Consider the following 23,188-nt stretch of genomic DNA (forward strand, 5'->3'; position numbering starts at 1 on the left):
ATATTTTTGGGTGTACTATCACTTTCTGGATGAATTACATAAGGTCATGATTTTTCCATTCCTTTTTATTTTATCATAGGGGAATTCAGAGATTGGTTTCAGGTGAACAAAAAACAAAACAAAAAAAACGTGGGGTAGAATTATTGTTTGGTGAACTTAACACCTCCTCTCTAACAGTGTTTATCTGCTGGTTGAGGATGTGATTGCAGAGTCTTGCAGCTGAACACAGAAAGTGCTGTGGTCGCCTCAGTCCTCGTCAATGCTGTATTCATTCTGTCTCAGAGGAGCAAGATGGTGGCAGTACAAAAGGATTACTGGTACTTCTTGGTACTCATGATGCAGCTCTGTTTTCTAAAAGGTAATTTTTTTTAGCAAAGGTAGAAACTTGCTTATAAAAAAAAATTAAACTATAGCCTATTGTTTGTTCTTAATTTATGTAAATATCAAAGGACGCAAGCATGAATGGCAGTTCTTTAGCATGATAAACAGTTTTCCTGTTTACATATGAATTGAAATGACTTTCAATGCTGATAGGGTGAATATAAATCAGTTTTATCCATTTTGAAGATGAAATAATCTGATTTTTTATTTATTTTTTTATAATCCTTTCAAAAAGGAATGAGAATATGTGGTTACATTGAAAGTAAATTTGGTTTGTACTTGTGGTTGTTGGTTGGATCATTTTTGTTAGTTTAGTTGCAAAATGCAGTTTAATAACCATTAATGTTTAGCTTTATAAGATTTTTCTGCAATTTCAATAAACAATGTGTACGTGGTGACAGAGAAACCACACCAGCAATTGTATGCCTTTATGCCTTTACTTTTACTTAGGTAAAATAAATCAGTCCTGGAAATATATTTAATATTTTAATACATTATGTTTGTCATGTAATAGTAATGTTTAATTGATACATAATTTATATCTGATTTAGCTATTACAAAATTTTTCTATTTCATATTGTTATTTTGAACTTATTTGTTTCCACAAAAAAAAAAAAAGAAGAGAAAATTAAGCAGAACTGTTTTAAAGATTGATTATAAGAAATGTTTCTTGAACAGCTTGAAATCAGCATATCTAAATGATTTAAGGATCATGCGACTGGAGTAATGGATGCTGAACAATTCAGCTTTGCATGATTTTTTTTTTTTTAATTGTAATATTTCACGATATTAACTGTATTTTTATTCAAATAAATGCAGCCTTGTTTGAGACTTGTTTCAAAAACTTTTTTTATTTTTTTTTTATTTTACAGACCCCAAACTTTTGAACAGTAGAGCATTTCTAAAATAATTCATCAATTCTTTTGTGAGTTGAAAATATTTTTTTTTTTTTTTAAATCCAGCAATTGCAAATGCCCAGTGAAAAAAAAAATGGTGGTCAGAAGGTGTGCGTGAACCCTGATGTTCTCTGCCAGAGTCTGTTGATTTGAAATGATATATCTTTAGATGATTTTGTTTTCATCTGTGTCCATTTTTATCTCTGTCTGATTTTCCACACTTCCGTAATGGTCTTCCAGGCTCCGTTCAGATGAAAGCCCCAAAATCAAAAGTCACACTGCAGGAAGGAATGGTATTGGACTGCCTGTGTCCGTGGACTGGCCAGCTCATTATGGTCTCTTGGACTAAAAAGTCTCTTTCACAACCTGTAGCTGTTTACCATCCTCAGTATGGCTCCAACTATGAGCCATCATATGACGGCAGAGTGACGTTTCTGAAATCCACCGCGATGGACGGCAGCATTTCCATAATGAATGTCACTGAGGGTGACATCGGCCAGTATCATTGCTCTCTGCAGACTTATCCTCAGGGTTCATGGACCAAAGACACATTTGTCGAAAAAGCAGGTGAATTATATTTCACCACGTTACATTTTCCAACATTACAGATAAAACCCCAACAGGTTTAACCCTGAATTGTGATTCCAAAGTATACAGTAAGAATGGCTAACTAGGTTCATACTTGTATATCATATAGACTTATACTCCTTTTTTTGTCTAGCAATCACCACCATCTTCTCTATTCAACCGGACACTAAGTTGGTAGCCGCAGAGAACGACAACCTGACCATTACGTGTGACCTTGTCCACAACGGTGAGGTTTACCAAGTAAGCATTGAGAAACTGGATGCTGAGGTGGGCGGTAGTAATATTATAGCAACATGTCAGATGCTAGAAGATGGCGTGGAGCTGAGTGAGTTCAACAGTAGAGGACGACTGAACTGCAGTGATGCTATGGAGGTCCGTCTGCACCTCACCAACATTGTCAGAGAAGATGGAGGACTCTACCGCTGCAACTTTAGCACAGACACCGGTGTCCAGTCCACCACAATCCTGCTGACCACTCTACCTGCTCAAGGTAGGACAAGGGTTGAACTATCTGTTTATTTACAGCAGAGGCGCCCAAACTGTTCTTTACAAGGACCAAAAATCATTATGCATGGCATCATTTTTGTTGCTATTTCCCCCCTCTTGTGATCTGGCATGATGGGCCAAATCAAAGGTCATCACGGACCAACTTTGGCCCACAGATCCTGGTTTGGACATCTCTGATTTGCATGTTCTTTTGTCCACATTTCCCCAAATAATTTGGGGGGTAAATTAAAATAATAATATTTTCATTTTGACTTGTTTTAGCTTGATTTGCCTTTTGTAAAAAAACAAGAAGAACAAGTCATTGATGCCCCCTAGTGGACCCCGGGCTCTTGGTTGAGAACCACTGCCATACTAAGATTTATTTAGACCATTTTTTTTCCCAACTCAAAATATGAGATTGACAGTCCTGAAAAACGTTAAGGTCATGTAATATCATGTAATAAACATTTTTTTACCCTCTTTGCAAAGAATTTGCAAATACAAGCATTTTTACGCTTTAAAAATGTACAAAAAAATTCTGAATCTCGGACCAACAAACATGTAAAATACATTGCTTAGGCTAACATACCAGATTTATATAAGAAGCATGGAAAATCAATAAATGAAATCATTTTATTGAGAGAAGAAAAAATCCCCAAAATTGCCCTGTGTCATTTTGCATTCAAGGTTCTTAATTTTGATTCAGGATAGTTAGTATCTATTTTTGAAGAACTTAAGCCAAACTATTACTTTTTTTTTCATACTCCATTGTTTTATTTTGAGAACACTGTCCTGCTGCAGCTTAGATCATAAATGTTTCATTAATCTTTCCTTACATTTGGAGAATTAAATATTTGATTTAGCTGAAGTTTCATGCCTGTTTATCACTTATTTCAGATTTTAGGGGTCTTCATTACATGCTGTATGTGTATATTGGAGGAGGGCTGGTTGCTGTCATTCTTCTGATGATTTTATTACTGACATGGCTGAACAGGTGTGTCATATTACTGTATTATTCATTCATAAATGCCCAGCAGTTTTTTACAGTGGCCCAGTAGTGCACAACACAACGAAAACAAGCTGCAACACAACGAAATTAGCACAACAAAACGGAAACAAGTCACAATACAATGGAAACAAGCCGCAACACAACGAAATTGGCACAACACAACAGAAACAAGCAGCAACACAATGAAATTGGCACAACAAAACGGAAACAAGTCTCAATACAATGGAAACAAGCCGCAACACAAAAGTAGCACAACACAACGGAAATGAGCACAACGCAATGGAAACAAGCAGCAACACAATCAAATTGGTACAACAAAACGGACACAAGTCGCAATACAAAAGTAGCACAACACAACGGAAATGAGCACAACACAATCAAATTGGTACAACACAACAGAAACAAGCAGCAACGCAATGAAATTGGCACAACAAAACGGACACAAGTCGCAATACAAAAGTAGCACAACACAACGGAAATTAGCACAACACAATCAAATTGGTACAACACAACAGAAACAAGCAGCAACACAATGAAATTGGCACAACGCAACGGAAACAAGCCACAACAATGAAATTAGCACAACAAAACGGAAACAAGCCGCAACACAATGAAATTAGCACAACAAAATGGAAACAAGCCGCAACACAATGAAATTAGCACAACAAAATGGAAACAAGCCGCAACACAATGAAATTGGCACAACACAGCGGAAACAAGCCACAAAACAATGGAAAGAAGCCGCAACACAACAAAATTAGCACAACAGAACGGACACAAGTTGCAATACAATGGAAACAAGCTGCAACACAAAAGTAGCACAACACAACAGAAATTAGCACAATGCATCAGAAACGAGCCGCAACACACAGAAATAAGCACAACACCACAAAATTAGTCCTATGCATTGTGTTGTGGTGATTTTGCTGTGTTTTGATAATTTTGTTGTGTTGTGCACTACTGGGCCACCGTAGTTTTTACACTTGAGGTTCAAATCATCTTGAGTACTTGAGTAAGGATGTCTTGTTGTTATAGGATGTGCTCGACCAGATGATAAACAGCAAAAACCATTATTTCCAAATTTTATGTGGAATTCGTGAGGGCTAACATAACTAAAAACAGGAAGCATGGACAGATTAATTGCTAGTATAACTGCGCAGACTTGTGTTCTGTGCTTCTTGTGACTGAATTTGGATTGACAGTTGAAGGACAATGCATTTCCCATAGCTTTCATTAGATATGAAGTTATAAGCATCTGGTTTGTCTGTTAAGAGGTCTCTCAGATAATTGGCTGTGAAATCCCATCCCCTCCTCGTCTTCACCATATGTCCGACACACTTGCTGCCAGCCTTACTAAGTTTTACACTGAGTGTGCAGTCTATTATTTTGCAGTGAAGCGAGGTTATCTCTATACTGCAGTGTTTGCTTTCCTGCTCCTTAATAAAATGATTAAGCGGCCTTTAATGTCTGTCATCTAGAGTAAACCATCACTCAATTTCTAAACTGTTTTTCACAGGATGAAAAAGAAGAGAGAGGAGTACAGAATCAAACTGCACCCTGCCAAAAGACAGGTAAATATGTCAGTCAGTTTGCTCTGCACAGCTGAGCACGTATTGTTGCTGTGTGAATGGTCCATGACCATATTACACCACAAAATTGAGTGTTCAATTTAAATTTTTTATTTATTTTGGTGCACTGTGACTTACTGTGGTTGCACTACTCCATTACGCCTCCAAAATTGTAGTGTGGTTAAAAACCCTCTTTTTAATACTATAATAATGCAGTAATGAATAATCTGGTCCATACTGAAATTATATTAAAATCAACAAATGAAATTCAGTGCAGCAAATGTAAATATAAATACTTATTTACAACAATTATACAATTGAAAACAATTATACTTTTTTTTTAAAACATTTACATTAGTATTTTAACAGTATTATATCATATTCTAATAATATTTTCATTATTTTGTGTGTGTACATTATAAAAATATTTCAATATTTGATATTTCTGTATATATTTAGTAATATTTTACTATAATAATATTTTATACATATAAGTATAAATAAAATATAATAACCGGTTTAATAGTATAGTAACCTGTCTTTAGCTTTAATTTACTGTTATTTCAGCTTTAGTTTTAGTAATTTATTCTAGCACTTCAACTTATTTTATTTCAATTTTTCATTTAAAATTTTATTTATTTAATCTTTTTTTTTTTTTTCATTTTAAGGTTTTAGTTTTAGTTATTAATAACACTGAAAACAACCTGGACATATTTCATGAAATTCACTCTGTCTGCTGTATATTATATATAAACATTCAGCCATATTTCATTGTTGGGATTAACACAATGTATCATTAATAATAATTTTGTACATATATCTGCTTCAAAAACGCAAAGCAAATATACCACTCGTATCCATTTCCAATTTCTCTCTCCTGAAGCCATTTTTACTTTACACAATATAGTTTAGATAAATTCTGCATTTTATATTTTCCATTATAATGTTTATTATATTGTATTGAACAGTGGTGTCATGTCTTTGCTTAACTGCTACTAATGAAAGTCCCTTAACACTACTGTTGTGCAGTAGGTCTAATGCTAATATTTCATTCATAACTCACAATGTTTTCTTTCTGTGGCAGCGTAACACATATGACCATGGCTGTGTCTATGACAGGATGAAAAAGGGGACCAGAAGTGGGGCAAGAGATAAAGACATATATGTTAACTTTCACATAGTGAGAGCTCATGAAAAACACAAACAAAAGAGATGAGATATACTACCATTCTACAGAGTTAAAAACCGAAAAATAGGAACTAGTTGAAAAAAATAGGAATTGTAGCCGAACAGGAGAAATCATAAAACACAAACCAAACGCCAGTGCCAAGAAATGCTTTTGCACCTGAATACTAATGGATGGATCAGAGGGGAAATTCCTAATGCAGAAGATTAATGGAGCCATGCATATAATTTGTCATTTGATGAACCACTACCACCATCATCGTCATCTTCATCATTACATTAACCATTCAAGCCTGGCCCTGAACCCACATTACATGACATTTCATTGCATAATGGTGCTGGATGTTGGCTACTCATGACCACATTGGGGAAAATGTCCTCTCTGCTCCTCAGTGAAGTCGGTTTGACAGGTAATCTTCTTAAGAAGCTTTCTGGACTGTATCAAAGCCAGATATAAGCCAAGCACGGTCACTGTGAGCAGACACCGAAGCAACACTTTACTTTGAGTGACTCTAATTATCAAATGATTGGACCTCAGAGAGCTTTTGAGTGGATGAATTTTCTCAAAATCACATCCTTGTCTCGTGTCTCAGTTTGAGTCCAAATGCTTTCTCTCCACAGAAATGGAAGTACCAGCCTCACGAATGAAAATGAAAAGGAGGATGGCTCCATTTACTTGTAGGTGAACTGACAATGCTCAGCTTACAGGCGGAATATAATTTGTTTGCGAGATATGACTTTAAATGATTAAGATCATTCAAGAGTTCAGATGTGATGTTTGAGCACAGAGCACTTAACATGTACAGGAATAAAAGGAATCACATTTTGATGCATCTACAAATCAAAAATTTGGCTTAATGGGATTTGGCCTCATGACACTGTATTATGCCTGTACGATGTTGTTGATGTATGTTCTTTAAGACTCATATAAAGAAATTAACATTTAATGTTGACTTTTTGCTTTTCTCATGTTTACATACTCATGTAAGTAACATGAACAACTCTTAAAGGGAAAAAAAAAACAAGTGCCTTAACGATAGTTAGCTAGCTACCTATTGAGCCACTGAAATGTCTTACCTGTTCAGCAGGAAAAAAGGCGTCTCTACGTCAGTCTTTTAACCCTTCAGATTTCGCCAGTTGTCACCATTTCTCGAAAGCCATGCCGATATTTACTCTCGTTTTAGCACAGACCTCTGTCGCTGTCTTTTGCAGACTCTCCACAGTTTGAGGTGATTCCGCCTTTACCGATTATTATTATCATTATTATAAGCTAACCATTGCGAATCAAGGAATGAAGACGGCTTTGAACAGAACACAGTTTTGTCTTATGTATGTGCCAATAACCAATTTTTGTTCATTTTAACCAAACGTTGCATATTGCAGTTTAAGCACCAAATCAACATAGGATTAAAAATATTATAATTATCATTAATTCTACATGTATGTGTGTTACAAATCCTCTCGATTTCAAATGAATGCTGTTCTTTTGAACTTTCTATTCATCCTGAAAATACACATTTTGTGAAATATTCAATTTCAATATTCAAGCAACAAAAATAGTAAGCAGCACAACTGTTTTCAACATTAATAAGAAATGTTTCATATTGTTGCTGCTTTATATGTTTCACCAGATCAGCATATTAAAATTATTTCTGAAGGATCACGTGACACTGAAGACTGGAGTAATGTTGCTGAAAATTCAGCTTTGCCATCACAGGAATAAATTACATTTTAAATATATTTAAAAAGAAAACAGTTCATTAAAATTGTAATAATGTTTCACAATATTACTGTTTTACTGTATTTTTGATCAAATAACTGCAGCCTTGGTATATATTAGCCTATGTATTATATACATACATATTCATTTTTGGTGAATTATTTCTGTCACAGATGCATATACTGTACTCAGGGGTTTATGTAAAGTCCATTCAGTTTATTTTACTCAGTAAACATTGACATATCCACACAGGACAAAATTCTACTTAATGCCATAAAATAAAACATGGATTAAAAAACAACAACATACAATTACAAATAAGCGTACACACAAACTGAAACCTGTGTAAATGCTTTAACACAACCAGAAAGACATTATACAAGAAATGATTCCTGAAAAAGCCCAAAGGCAATTTCCATGTAATGTTCATAACTGGCAAAATTTGGAATATTATGGATTAAAACACAGTGTTTGACCAAATATCCCTTAGAAATCTCCTTAGAAAAGGGCATTCCCTTTTTAAAGACATTTTAAATGAAGAACAATGCACACTGCAATAAAACAGAGGTTAATTCACATTCAAGTTCTACTAAACGCTGACTAGAATGAATTCTGAGTAAATAATTACATGTGGAAAAGGGGGGGAGATTTTTTTTCATGTGCTTCTCAAACCTTTAACTCCACATCATGAGTCATGGACATGATCGTTTGTGGTGTTATTCTGGTTGAAACAGGTTTTCTAGCACATTAGACAAAACATCAACAGTCATTTAAAGGTATTTTATGGTCGAGTAAATCTGAATTGATTGTCGCACTGAATGCATTATTGTTTCTGTGCACACTTCTATCATCCACTATCTTTGCAAGACCATTTGAACCTTTGAAACCCATTCAGTAGAGTTATTGGAAAAGCATTTTCCTGTGCAGGGAGAGAATAGACATTTTGTTCTGCTTTTAGACAAATGCAGTGTCAACATATAGACATAATTCAGTTATAAACATGTTGGATGGCTGGCTGAATGCTAATTTAATCAGCGTTCTAGCCAGAGTCTCAGTCTAGCAGAGTCTGAAGGCACTTCTTCTGCAGTGTGAGAAGATTCAGATTAACCGAACCTCTCGTCCAGTGTGTAGACACATTTCAGAAATTAATTTAATATAAAATAAGGGGGAAAAGATTAAATGGAATAGTTCGTCCAAAAATGTAAAAAATTAATTTTCATATTTCAAACCTGGGGTGTGTTTCCCAAAGCAACTATAGTCGCAAATTCCATCATTACCAATAGAGTTCAATGGAACTTGCAAGCATAGTTAGGCCTAGTAGTAAATTAATCATTCAGACTGTTTTTGTGAACTAGATCAACCGATTCATTGAAAAGATCTGCGATTTGTTCACGATTTCCAGTGAATAACCACTTTAATTTGGATCTGTTTATCACACAACACTATTGTATGGATTCATAATATTCAGAATCGAGTATTGTGGACACTTTTATGATACATTTACAGTGCTTTTGATGGAAATGTGCATCCAGCAGTCTTCAAAATGACTTCTATTGTGTTCCACAGAAGAAAGCAAGTCATACCAGTTTGGAAATTGAACAGAATATCCATTTTTAGGTGAACTATCCCTTTAAAAGTATACATTTTCCCCATTTCCCACACTGCAAGCATCTACAGACAACATGGCTGCACATATTGAAACCCAAAGCAAAATGACAAAAGTGCAAAACGAGCTCTAATTTAAAAGTGCAGGGTGCTAAAACACAAACAGACTACTTGTTTGACAGAATCTAAGTGTCCCATTACAACGGCAGACAAAAATGCAAGAACCTTGTGGTGTTAAGCGCTACAGCGCATTCATATTTACAGTAAATCTGAAAAATAACTGCAGAAAGTCCATTTGTCTTAAACTACACAAGGAAAATAAAGATTATGGTACAACTTTTTGGCATTTGTTTTTTGTTTTTTTTCCTTTTTTCTTAGACGTACAAAAAGAGGCTCCTAGAGTCTTTAGTATACACACTGTTCTACAAATAATTATTAAGTCATACATATACATACATATATAGAGAGAGTTCATACTGTACATGTGTCTATTATGAGCTTCCCAAAGCTTTGGAATGTCCGTGAGTCGTGGCTTTCGAAGCCGTGACCGTGCAGTCAACGGAGCGGCGAGCTGCTGCAGTCCCTGTCGCAGCCGCTAGAGGCCGCTGTCGCTTGCTCCTGGTTCCGTTCCTCCTCCGTCTGCTCGGAAAGGAAGCTTTGAAACGTCTGCGCTCGCGGAATGAGCGTCATAGTCAAGCTCGTACCTTGAAAGAGCCAAAGAGATCATAACGCGTGTTATCGACACGACACCGATTCCATAAGACATTCGAGTAAAGATAATAAGAAGTGTACGGTAAAACACATTCCTGCACATCGATTAACTTACGCTCTTGAATGCAGCATTGATCGCCTTGTGCATTAATATCACACCGTTCCTCAAACAAGAGGGAAAAAAAAAAGATCTTGGCAACTCTCCACCTATCAGTGTTTGGCACGCTCGCAGGAGAGGACGATGGCTTAACTCGATTTTCTAGAGGTGATTGTGTGATCAATTATGGATGAGGAGGAGTAGAATATCCAGGGTGAGACAAGGATACCTGCTCTCCAAGTAGGCGAAGCACACAAAACTTGTTTCTTAACAATCCCAAGCCCATATATAGAGCACCGCCTCAAACAAATACAAGCTCACCGAGCGAATGACAGACCTTATTTAGAATCCAACCGAGCCGCTTCTGAGAAACGTATAGGTATTGCAGACTGTAACTTGTTACAGGCTGATGGGTGGGTTAGTTTGGGGGGGAACTGTTTCTTTCTTTCTTTTTTTGGAAAACCAATGTATTTTTGAGCATGCTGAATCCTGCGCCAGCTCTCTGTCCCCAATTCGCATACTATCCGTCCTAAATAAAAATAATAATTAGTGCATGCCAAATCCTAGTGTTTTGAGAATAGTAGGCTATGCCAAAGGAGTATACTATTTCCGGGATATTTATGCTTTTCAGATATACCTGTTTTGTAAACGGTCTCGTTTAATCTATTAATAATATAGAATATTTTTATCTATTAGTAAACGTTATAGATCTTATCTTACTTGATACATGAGAGTTTCATAGAGCTTACATTTGAAGAGGGGGATTATACAGAATTTTATTCAGAGGCCTAAACTGAGCAGTAATATGCTGGTATGTGATATTTAAATGGCCAAAAAATAAGATTAAATGATAATAGCTTCTATTTAAATCAATGAGATCTTTATAAGCAGACTACTTACATCAATTGCATATAAATATGTGACCCTGGACGACAAAACCAGTCTTAAGTGTCAATTTTTCGAAATTGTGATTTATACATTATCTGAAAGCTGATGTATGGTTTGTTAGGATTGGACAATATTTGGCCGAGATATAACTATTTGAAAATCTGGAATCTGAGGGTGCAAAAAAAATATATATATATTGCGAAAATCGCCTTTAAAGTTGTCCAAATTAAGTTCTTAGCAATGCATATTACTAATCAAAAATTAAGTTTTGATACATTTGCTACAAATATACCCCAGCGACTTAAGACTGGTTTTGTGGTCCAGGGTCACATATCAGTTGTCACTCTGTATCTCCCAATGTCTTACAACGTGATATTTAAATGCTTTGTTGTATGATCAAAGCTTTATCATTTTATTTTATTTATTATTAATAATTTATATATTTATTTATTACAGTTGACTCCAACAACCCACCAAACATATCTGTTGTGCTAAGACGTATGGCTCAATGTGGAAGCAAAGATCTGCTGCTACTTCCATTTTATCGCAACGTTAAATGTACGGTACATTTACACACATTTACATACAGTCCTGTATACACATTCAGTGTGTAAAATAAGCAGTCAGTCACACTATGCTTTGTGCAAATTCATAGTGCAAAAATAATATGAGAGTGGCATAAGTTTACATAAGTCAAACATTTTGTTTGTTTATAACTTACTGTAATGCAGTACGGACTACTAAGAGTTTATTATACAAAGCAGACATGATATTCAGCAGATATGTTAATTTATCTGCTGATACAATGCAGATATCTGAGTGATTCAACTATTGATTTTATGTATATTCTGTTTAATTTCGGAGACCTTGACCTTACTTGTCCACACATAACGCTTTGCTTAGCAGTCATTAAAACATCACCGACACGACTTGAGCCTAAAGTGTCTGCACCTTTAATTGTGTGAACTAGTGGAGATCAAATAGAGTTTAGTTCCAACCCTCCTCATCCGAAAGTCCGATTCCCCTTGTGTTTTCCTGAAAATTCCAGGCAGGTGTGTTGGAGGAGGGTTGGATGTGGCAGAACTGAGCGCTCCTGCTCTACTACATGATTCAGGCGGCACAGAAGGTGTCCTCTCATCCAGATGTCACACTTTTGATGTAAGCGGATTTGTGGGAGCCTGTATGAACCCAAGGGCAGTCGGAGCGCCACTTGTCCTGCATGCTTGGTAAACATGTTATGCCTCTGTGGCTCCAGCGACCTGCCGACAGACACCGTCCACATGTGTGTTTCCATCACCTTAGGAAATTGCAGTCAGGGTACCGCGCCACAGATGATCTGAGCTGGCAGTGAGCTCTACAGGATGGAGGAAATGAAGCAACGGCCAGATAAACAGCACTTGGATGATAACGCGCGCACACACACACACACACACACACACACACCCCACACTCTCACAATATTTGCAATGTCTGGAGCCTACAAGCTGTATCACTTTCTTATAACAAAGGCAATACACTGTACCTGCGCAACCAGGAAACTGTATCTTTATCAAATACTGGGTCAAACTATAATGAAAAACCAGACGACGTGACTATAGTCTACATTATAAATACATTATTAATTTCAACCGACGTATACAACAACAGGACAAGAAAAAACATTATGTGAACAATTAATTTTGTGACCTTCAGGAAATTCTATATTATTGTTTATAGATTATTATAATTAGACATTATATAAATAATAAATATATAAATTAATTAATATAAATGATTAATTATTTAAAAAAACAGTTAAAAGAATATCTTAGTATCTGATTTGTCCAATTAATGTCTTATTCTTTACAAGTTTCTTTACATCTTAAAAATAAAATACAGATCTATATGTCTTGTTTAAGTTGTACTAAAATTACAACTAAAATAAAAATTAATTAAAACTACATGAACAAAACATAAAACTAAAAAAAAACTAAAACTAATAAATATTCATAAATACTATAATTGTATACAAATACTAAAAAACACTGCAAAGACAACTTTTAAACATGAAACACTAAATTAGAAAGTAAAAGACAAATATATAAGCAGAATGAGTAAATATATAAATTATTAAATAATATAATTATAAATTATTGAACAAATTAAAAGAATGTCTTAATATCTGATTTGTCCAATAAATATTTCTTATTCTTTACAAGATTCTTTAAAAATTAGTTTTTTCTTTCGTGATCTTCAAATTTACATACACATACATATACATATACATATATATATATATATACATACACATACATATATATATATATATATATATATACAGTGGGGCAAAAAGTATTTAGTCAGCCACCAATTGTGCAAGTTCTCCCACTTAAAAAGATGAAAGAGGCCTGTAATTTTCATCATAGGTATACCTCAACTATGAGAGACAAAATGAGAAAAAAAAATCCAGAAAATCACATTGTAGGATTTTTAAAGAATTTATTTGCAAATTATGGTGGAAAATAAGTATTTGGTCAATAACAAAATTTAATCTCAATACTTTGTTATATACCCTTTGTTGGCAATGACAGAGGTCAAACATTTTCTGTAAGTCTTCACAAGGTTTTCACACACTGTTGCTGGTATTTTGGCCCATTCCTCCATGCAGATCTCCTCTAGAGCAGTAATGTTTTGGGGCTGTCGCTGGGCAACACGGACTCAAAGATTTTCGATGGGGTTGAGATCTGGAGACTGGCTAGGCCACTCCAGGACCTTGAAATGCTTCTTACGAAGCCACTCCTTCGTTGCCCGGGTGGTGTGTTTGGGATCATTGTCATGCTGAAAGACCCAGCCACGTTTCATCTTCAATGCCCTTGCTGATGGAAGGAGGTTTTCACTCAAAATCTCACGATACATGGCCCCATTCATTCTTTCGTTTACGGATCAGTCGTCCTGGTCCCTTTGCAGAAAAACAGCCCCAAAGCATGATGTTTCCACCCTCATGCTTCACAGTAGGTATGGTGTTCTTTGGATGCAACTCAGCATTCTTTCTCCTCCAAACACGACAAGTTGAGTTTTTACCAAAAAGTTCTATTTTGGCTTCATCTGACCATATGACATTCTCCCAATCCTCTTCTGGATCATCCAAATGCTCTCTAGCAAACTTCAGATGGGCCCGGACATGTACTGGCTTAAGCAGGGGGACACGTCTGGCACTGCAGGATTTGAGGTCTTTGTTACTTTGGTCCCAGCTCTCTGCAGGTCATTCACTAGGTCCCCCCGTGTGGTTCTGGGATTTTTGCTCACAGTTCTTGTGATCATTTTGACACCACGGGGTGAGATCTTGCATGGAGCCCCAGATCGAGGGAGATTATCAGTGGTCTTGTATGTCTTCCATTTTCTAATAATTCGTCACAGCAAGCTGCTTACCTATTGCAGATTCAGTCTTCCCAGCCTGGTGCAGGTCTACAATTTTGTTTCTGGTGTCCTTTGACAGCTCTTTGGTCTTGGCCATGGTGGAGTTTGGAGTTGGACTGTTTGAGGTTGTGGACAGGTGTCTTTTATACTGATAACAAGTTCAAACAGATGCCATTAATACAGGTAACGAGTGGAGGACAGAGGAGCCTCTTAAAGAAGAAGTTACAGGTCTGTGAGAGCCAGAAATCTTGCTTGTTTGTAGGTGACCAAATACTTATTTTACCGAGGAATTTACCAATTAATTCTTTAAAAATCCTACAATGTGATTTTCTGGATTTTTTTTTCCTCATTTTGTCTCTCATAGTTGAGGTATACCTATGATGAACATTACAGGCCTCTCATCTTTTTAAGTGGGAGAACTTGCACAATTGGTGGCTGACTAAATACTTTTTGCCCCACTGCATGTATGTATGTATGTATGTATGTATATATGTGTATATATATATATATATATATATATATATATATATATATATATATATATAAAATGTTTGTTATGCTAAAACTACTATAACTTTATTAAAAATAAATTAAATATTTAAAACTAAAAATAGAATGAGTTAAAAATACTGTAATAGTATACAAATAATACTAAAATAATACTGAAAAGACAACTCGTTAAACAATCAAACACTAAATGAGGAAGTAAAAAGACAATCTCCTCTTATTTTTATGTCATTAAAGGAGTAACATGCACAGAAAATGTGTATTGATTTATTTTCAAACACTGGCATCGTTACATTTATTCTAACTAATAACATCGACAGAAGTGCCGCTGTGTTTAACTCCCCAATTTTGACTGCAAACAGCCAGTTGGCCAACACCATCAGTTCCCACCGCAGGGGCTCCAACTAACAACGACCAGAGAAGAAAACAAGTGACAACCTCTCGATTCTTCTTCATTAGTTCCTATGAAATGACAGAAGCCAAACAAGCTTTTCGTACCTCACTTGAAACAAGCCAGTCTTTAAAAATAAATGAATAAATAAATAAATAAAGTCATTATACTGCAGATCTGTTGCTCAAAGTTTTGGCCCGGTTTCAGTCGGGTAGAACAAAAAAAGGAATTATCTGCCGGGATGGTAAACAAGCATATTTGTTGTGTGCAAGACAGCTCCTGCTGTGCCGGGGCTCTGGGTTACACCACAGCTGTCTCACACACACACACACAAATGTGTACATACACTCGCACAAGAGGCTGCAGTACACTGGTCTAACCTGGTGGGACACAGACGTTTTGTCATTGGCTTGACATTAAAGCAAGGCGGTCACACCAGTCTGACTTAACACGGCAGCTCTAGAAAAACTACAGTATAGTATAGTAAGAGTATTGTGCTTGCTTTAACCTGTTGTATTTATTGTGTAAATTTCATTATTTTAATGCTTTGAAAAATTGTAATCCCTCACAAACATTCAAATATATTGTTCTGTCAAACTGACAGATAGATGTAGCTGATGAAAAAAAACAAAAAAAAAAACAGGATGCAAGTGTTACTGCTGTATTTACAGTATGACATCTCTGCCATTGCATCATGGGCCGGTTGCATCAGCTCAGTCTAGTTGTGGCATAAATGGGCACTAAGTTGCAACCAACGCACTACTAACAATATGTGCATTATGCTGTTAAACTTAGTTATAACATATAAACAACCTCACATATGAATTAAATATTTATGAGCAGTGGTAATGGCTGCCGACTGCTTACTTGGATCTTTCTTGGAGTTGTTAGTTACAGCATGAAACCGATCTAACATTACAAATTGAATACAATATTATTCAGTACAATATATACTCAACACAATTTTGTCATTTTTATTTAAAGGGATAGTTCACCCAAAAAATGAAAATTACCCTATGGTTTACTCACCCTCAAGCCATCCTAGGTGTATATGCCTTTCTGATTTCAGACGAATACAATCGGAGTTATATAAAAAAATGTCCTGTCTCTTGAGATTTGAAGCCCAAAAAAGTGCATTCATCCATCATAAAAAGTACTCCACACAGCTCTGTGGGGTTAATAAAGGCCTCCTGAAGTGAATCAATGCATTTGTATAAAAAAATATCCATATTTAAAACTTTATAAACCATAATCTCTAGCTTTTGCGAACTGTTGTACTCATGTTCACGAGTTTTGTCTACAGCAAAAAACAAAAACATTTTTCTTTACAAATCCTCATTTTTTACTTCTAATTTGTGTTTTGTTTTGCTCTCTCCTCTGTGCTTCTGCGTTCATCTACGTCCTACATCATCTGCTGGAATGCCACTCTCTAGTGTACAACTGTTAGCGAAAGCTAGAGATTATGGTTTATTAAGTTTTAAATATGGATATTTTTCTTACACAAATGCATTGCTTCGCTTCAGAAGGACTTTATTAAAGTACTTTTTTATGATGGATGCATGCAAAATCTCATCCCCCATTCAGTGCCATTATAAAGCTTGGAAGAGCCAGGACATTTTTTTTATATAAATAACTCCGATTGTATTTGTCTGAAAGCAGAAAGTCATATACACCTAGGATGGCTTGATGGTGAGTAAATCCTGGTGTAATTTTCATTTTTGGGTGAACTATCCCTTTAATAAAGCCATTTAGTAGTATTTATTTATTGCCATTTAATTACAGTGGATTACAAAAAAACTACTAGCTATTAGCTAATAACTAGGGATGTCCAGAGCCGATCTCAAGGATCGGGATCGGGGTCAATTAGGGGCCAGATTTACTAAACAGGGCAAATTAGTGCGAGAGCACAGTTGTAAAACAGCGCCAATGGGCGCCAAAATTTCTGCGGGTGATTTACTGACAATGTGCAAATTAAAGAACATAGACGCAACATCTAATTTTCATAATGACCAACGCAATATAACAAGTGCAGCGCAATGATATGTTCGAATTCGAATAATATGTTCTTCTGGCATTCCAAATAAATGAATATGTGTGAATATACCTAATAAATGAATATAAATGAATATACCTCTCCCTTCTACCACACGTAGAAGTTCTCTGCGGTGCCTCCTACTAGTAACAACAAATGCAGCAAAATAGTTTAAGCACAAAATAGTTTAAGACATTTTTGGGGAGGGCGTTAAATAATGGTGCAAATACCAGTAATTTGATGAGCGCAAATGTTAATAAATCGTGTTGCGTGATAAGTTTGAATATTTTCCTCCCATAAATTTTGCGTCTGAAAGGGAAGCTGTCATGTCAGTGTCGTGCAGTAGGTGGCGGTATGCACGGTTTCAGTGTATTTGATGCACATTTTTGTAATGATCTCTCATCCATTTATCATTTACTTTTGTCTGCCGTCAGACAATCTAGGACGTCATAACACGTTGCTATGGGTTGCGTCTTACTTCGGATTTGGCGTTCTGACACCGCAAGCTTCATGCTTTCTAACCATATGTTGCAATTATTGTGCTTATTGTACAGTGTCTACAATATCTACCATTGTAAAATGTTTACATCTATCAAAGTCTTCATATAGTGTGTGCATAAAGAGTATCTTATAATTATATATGTAAGGGATAATCAACGGCTAGCTGTGCATTAAACGATTTGAATGCACAATGTGGAGGCGAAGAACCATCCGACGCGCAGCGGTTGCCTCCACGAAGTGCATTCAAATCGTTTAATGCACAGCTAGCCGTTGATTATCCCGTTTATGCCATGGTCATTTGCCAGCATTCACATATTAAAGATGTTAATAATATTTGCGCTGCAATATTTGACCGGAACGATAAAAATGACGGTTATTTTCGTCTGTATTACTATTCAACTGTAACTGTATGTTAAAACGAATTTAACACCTGCCAGCCAATCAGAATCGAGTATTCAGACAGACCATAATTATACATATATTACTTTTACTCTCTGCACAACTCCGTATACATTGGATTGATTTTAATAACTTTAATGTACTTGTGCACCAGACACTAGGAATATACAAGTATCGGATTGGGAATCGGTATCAGCAGATACTCAATATTTGACTCGGATCGGATTGGGGGCACAAAAAACCTGATCGGGACATCCTTACTAATAATTAAAATAATACAATCAGACAGACACACACACACAAAATATTATTTTCTATTTCAACTAAAAAATGGTGGACATTTCTCAGATAAATGGTCAATTTAAATGAATGAAATTTGACTGGGAAAAACGTTTTTTGTCCACTACATACTTCTATGCATCAGTAAACTCACATTTCCCTGCTCTGAAAGTTAATTTACATTAAGCCCAATCTGCTCACACATAACCTGCCGTCACCAGACAGCCACTCACTGCAAGGTGATTACAAACCTAAAGGCCAAAGTAAATGAGCCAAACTAATGAAGGCAGAGGAAAAGGCTTTAAGCAAAAGCCTCCATTTTCAAAAGTCTAAAATTGGGTAGTTGACAAATAACATGTCCATGAATTTTCCCCTTGCATCATTCAGATTTCAGGCTAAACGTTTGACATAGTTTAGATTTACATATTTAAGATTTAATTAATGTATTAATTTATTTACACAGTTAATTTAAATAGATGTGTGATGTAAACAAACACGCTGTTAAATTGAATTCAATTGAATTAACTAATATGAGGTCATAAAATACCAGTTATATACGTAAACTGACTCATTTTTAAAATTTGAATTTGAATGCCTGGTGTGGCCTTACACTTTTAATTGCAAACCATTATAGACTGTTTAGATTAAATACCAGTCTATCTGTGGCTAATATGGCCATTATCAGCACAGGAATGAGTAACACTAGTTAACGAATACACAGCTGTAAGAGTAACAAAAATAACACTTCTCTGCAAAAGTACACCTACTCATGTTTTTGCTGAAGGAAACACACACACACACACACACACACACAGTACAATCTTTGACAGGGAACAGAAGAGTCCAAATCAGGAGAAAAGCAAGGTGCAGCTGGTCAAAAGGACACACATGGGACCAATCAGGCTTATCAAACCACTCCAGAGCGTTCCCAAGACCCAAAACGGCAGCGTGTGAACGTGTATATATATATATATATATATATATAATAAGAAAAGCTCTCTCCTTCCTCCTTGTCTGAATCTTCCAGAAAAGCCTCTTTATACCATCGCTGCTAGGTTGGAGCTGCTGGGAACGTGCTGTCTGGCAGGGAGGCACACAGATTGAGTCTGTTGTGTATTGATTTCAGATTAAAGAGACGGTGAGGTTTGCGAAGATGGGCATTTTTGAGTCAGTATATGGACTAGACTGGCTCAGCACGAATCCAGACAACCATGTGCTTAGAGCAGGTGTTCATACAGTGGCATAAAATGCTTAGACTAGTCTTACAAGTTAGTCATCTAATTTTTTGCTTTAAGACTGGTCACAGCATTTTAAAATTGGTTACATAAAAGCCACAAAAAATGGAACACTTCATGTGCACTTGGTCTTACAATGGCCGCCGTGTGCGCGTGTCTATTAAGTCCACGAGACCGTAGGGTGTCCCATCCGTCATTTTAGCGTTCAGAAGGGTGCTCACGAGCGCCCCCTTTGCGCCCTCGATCCACACTTCTGCCGAGCCTGCACCGGGGCAAGTTCCACAGCAGACTTCTACCCGGCAGTCAAAGCGGCACTACGTCACGAAAGTGCGGACTCAGAGGAAGACTGCGAGGGTTTAGGGTGCCATTTGGGACAGGGCCCCAGAGGCAAAGTTTATGCAGCTGGCCTCTGGAGAAAGTGTGGAACTGAATTAACCTGTGTGTGTGTGTGTGTCAATGAATGTGTCATACAAAGTGTGAGCTCTCTGCTCACAGTTCACTGTTAGAGTAATTATGCTAGATATAATTATTACACGAGGGGAGCTTTCTATAGTGGTGTAATTGAGAGCTTCACAGTATTGCAGTGTGTTAAATCACACAGCACAGAAAAAAACTTGAAAATAAAAACACCTTAATATGGAAGCCTGTTTCCACCACTGAAAATAAATAAATAAATAAAAAAGGTTTTTTAAAGACTTTTTATCTCACTCAGAATTGTGATTTTATATAAATCGCGACTGTGATTTTTTTTCTTCGAATAGTGAGTTTATATCTCGCAATTCTGATTTTATAACACGCAATTGCGACTTAAGTCAAAATTGTGAGATAGTCTTTTTCCCCCTCAAAATTGGACTTTATAAATAGCAACTGCGAGTTTATATTTCACAATTCTGAGGAAAAAAAGTCAGAATTACAAGATACAAACTCACATTTGCCAGAAAAAAAAAAGGCAGAATTGGGGGGTTTTATCTCGGAATTCTGACTTTATTTCTTGCAATTATGAGTTTATATCACACAATTATGAGAAAAATAAAAGTAAGAAACTCCTCTTACGACTTACTAAATAATTTAATAAATCAGACCAGCATACATTCCATGTTTACTCATAAACGTATGTAGGGCCCTATGAAATCTGTTTTGCTTTTTTTATTTTGTTTATTTATTTATTTTTTACATTTTTAAATTGTAAATGTGTTGTGTTTTTTCAGAATTCTTCCCCCCCCCCCCCCTGTATTTTTTTTTTTTTTTTTATGATTTAATAAAAATGTATTACCAAAAAACAGTGGCTATCAAATTAATGCATAAAACTTTATATTTTAAAATGTAATCAAATGAAAACATAATTCCTTTCAAATGTACAATACCTTTTAAATTAACAATACCTACAGAAGTTTACTGTTCAAAACATGTACAAAACAGTGTTTAAGAAATAATGTTTAGATGATGATTATTACTACTACTACTACTACTACTACATTCTACTGTAGAATAGTAATATATTTCTGTCATAATTTATTTTAGTTTGGTGGGTTGTAGAGAAGACCTAGATCTTGCGTGTGTATCTAATGATAGTTTTCTCAAATGCAACAGTGAAATTATGATGGAGATTAAGTTTTTGTGTTCATATTCTCATATTGTGAGACGGCAGACACCGCAACACCACAACCATTACGTGTGTTGAGGATATATTGTAGTAGACAAAACGGCGCCGCTCATTCAAACATGCAGACTTCACATTTAAATAGCAGTCTTTTGCAGGTTAATATTCACAGACACTAGTCTATACTGTGATTTGATTCATTGTACAGCCCTACTTTTGATTTACTCATCCAAAATTTGCCAAATTCAAGTAGTTGAATTCAAAGACATTATTGTGACATCATTATTTCACCTTCTTTGGTGAAAAAAAGTAATGGTGGTTTAAAAAAAAAGTAATATACTGCAAGGCTATTTGTAACAGGAAGTATTTATTAATTGTGCTACATGTCTTGGAGGGGAATGGAGGTGATCCATTTTTACCAGAACATACAGTATGACTCATATTATGTGAGTCAGCAAATCCATACCTGCTGACTACTAATTTATCTTGTGACCAAATGCACGCTGCCAGTTTGGCCCCTGTTTTCTATCTTTCACCTGAGCGGTGACTGAACGAGCATCAGCATAACACTTTCCAGGCATTATTTTTCATTTACAAAGTGACAGGAAGTCATGTTATTTCCTGCCAGATGTGGACATTAGCTGAAGAAATGAACAACAGCCGAACTTACTGTAAGCACTTAAAGAGTAGATACTTAATATGGTGGTTCATATATCAATGAGAAGAAAACACGTTCTTTAAATATCTTACTAATGCATCAAATAATAATAATCGTCATTAATAATATTATCAAGCATTATTAATATGTTATGCTTTTAAATCATATGTTGTTTCAAACTTTTATTTAAAAGGAGATGCATGTGAGAGAAGATTAACACGATTTATTTTTAATTTGTTATTTTGGGGTGAACTATCCTGTTTTTACTAGTTAGAAATCACATTAAACTGAGTACTTTTGAAATGTCTGGCGTCAGTAAGTTGGGTTTTTTTTGAATATTGTGAAATAGTATTACAATTTTAAAATTAGTTTCCTTTTTTATTATACTGTATTTCAAAATGTTTTTATTCCTGTGATGCAAAGCTGAATTTTCAACATCATTATTCCAGTCTTCAGCATCAAATGATTCTATAATGCTAAATATGGTGCTCAATAAATATTTATTATTATCATCAATGCTGGAAATGGTTTCTTTTGTAACATTATAAATGCCTCACTTTAAATTTGAATCACTGCTGAATAAAAGTATTAATTTATTTTTTTTAAATTACTGACGCCAAACTTTTGAACAATGGTGCACATTTTATATTTTATTATTTGTTACTTAATGACTTAAATAATAATTACTTATTATTGAATACTTACATTTACATTTTATATTTTATTGAAACATTTGACTTTTATTAAAAATATATAAATGTACACAAACTAATGAGCAGTGAAATGAATATACTGAACATTACATACTGTTTGTTAATGATCAGCTGTCACCAATTCATCTATGTTCACTGATTTATTAATATAATATCCTCTCTTAAAATGTGAATTATTAGATCTATGCCATGAACTGTATATTATCGCACATAGCAGTGCGGTGGGTTGTTCATATGCTTGCTGATTGATTAAAAAAAGCATCTTATGCTGTATATTCCATCTTACGCAGGTGGCAAAGTCCTCTATTCAGCAAAATTCGTAAGGAGTGTGCTGTTGCACAGC

The 23,188-nt window shown here is 35.5% G+C and overlaps 2 protein-coding genes and 1 long non-coding RNA gene across 5 annotated transcripts in view; 2 read left to right on the forward strand and 1 right to left on the reverse strand.

The window, feature by feature from the left end:
* The first annotated feature begins 67 nt into the window (after positions 1-67).
* Positions 68-7,060, forward strand: cd226 (CD226 molecule). Of its 2 annotated transcripts, none has more exons than XM_058765156.1 (6): positions 68-358; positions 1,518-1,844; positions 1,999-2,355; positions 3,249-3,345; positions 4,877-4,931; positions 6,013-7,060. In XM_058765156.1, exons 1-6 carry the CDS (start codon positions 292-294, stop codon positions 6,142-6,144), a joined length of 1,035 nt encoding a protein of 344 aa, XP_058621139.1. In that variant the 5' UTR covers positions 68-291; the 3' UTR covers positions 6,145-7,060. The 2 variants fall into 2 exon arrangements, with proteins under 2 accessions (XP_058621139.1, XP_058621140.1); XM_058765157.1 differs by having other exon boundaries at positions 6,735-7,060.
* A 958-nt stretch (positions 7,061-8,018) lies between these two features.
* The window catches only part of dok6 (docking protein 6), a 74,473-nt gene continuing 59,303 nt past the window's right edge, over positions 8,019-23,188 (reverse strand). The window contains exon 8 of one of the 2 annotated variants that reach the window (XM_058765249.1): positions 8,019-10,142. In XM_058765249.1, the coding sequence (XP_058621232.1) occupies positions 9,994-10,142 (149 nt within the window). In that variant the 3' untranslated portion in view covers positions 8,019-9,993. Of the gene's footprint in view, positions 10,143-12,348; positions 12,489-23,188 lie in introns of those variants that run through there. The other variant, XM_058765250.1, reaches the window with a different exon arrangement.
* Positions 10,130-13,014, forward strand: LOC131533141 (uncharacterized). Its single transcript, XR_009269048.1, has 3 exons — positions 10,130-10,486; positions 11,591-12,360; positions 12,437-13,014. It is a non-coding gene; the product is annotated as an uncharacterized LOC131533141 (long non-coding RNA).

The sequence above is a fragment of the Onychostoma macrolepis genome, chromosome 24 (genome assembly GCF_012432095.1).
Source record: "Onychostoma macrolepis isolate SWU-2019 chromosome 24, ASM1243209v1, whole genome shotgun sequence".
Taxonomy (NCBI): domain Eukaryota; kingdom Metazoa; phylum Chordata; class Actinopteri; order Cypriniformes; family Cyprinidae; genus Onychostoma; species Onychostoma macrolepis.

Coding starts and splice junctions, on each gene's coding strand:
- cd226 (XM_058765156.1), top strand. CDS start 292: ATGGTGGCAGTACAAAAGGATTACTGGTACTTCTTGGTACTCATGATG. Junction 3,346..4,876: donor TTACTGACATGGCTGAACAG/GTGTGTCATATT, acceptor TGTTTTTCACAG/GATGAAAAAGAAGAGAGAGG. Junction 4,932..6,012: donor TGCACCCTGCCAAAAGACAG/GTAAATATGTCA, acceptor TTTCTGTGGCAG/CGTAACACATATGACCATGG.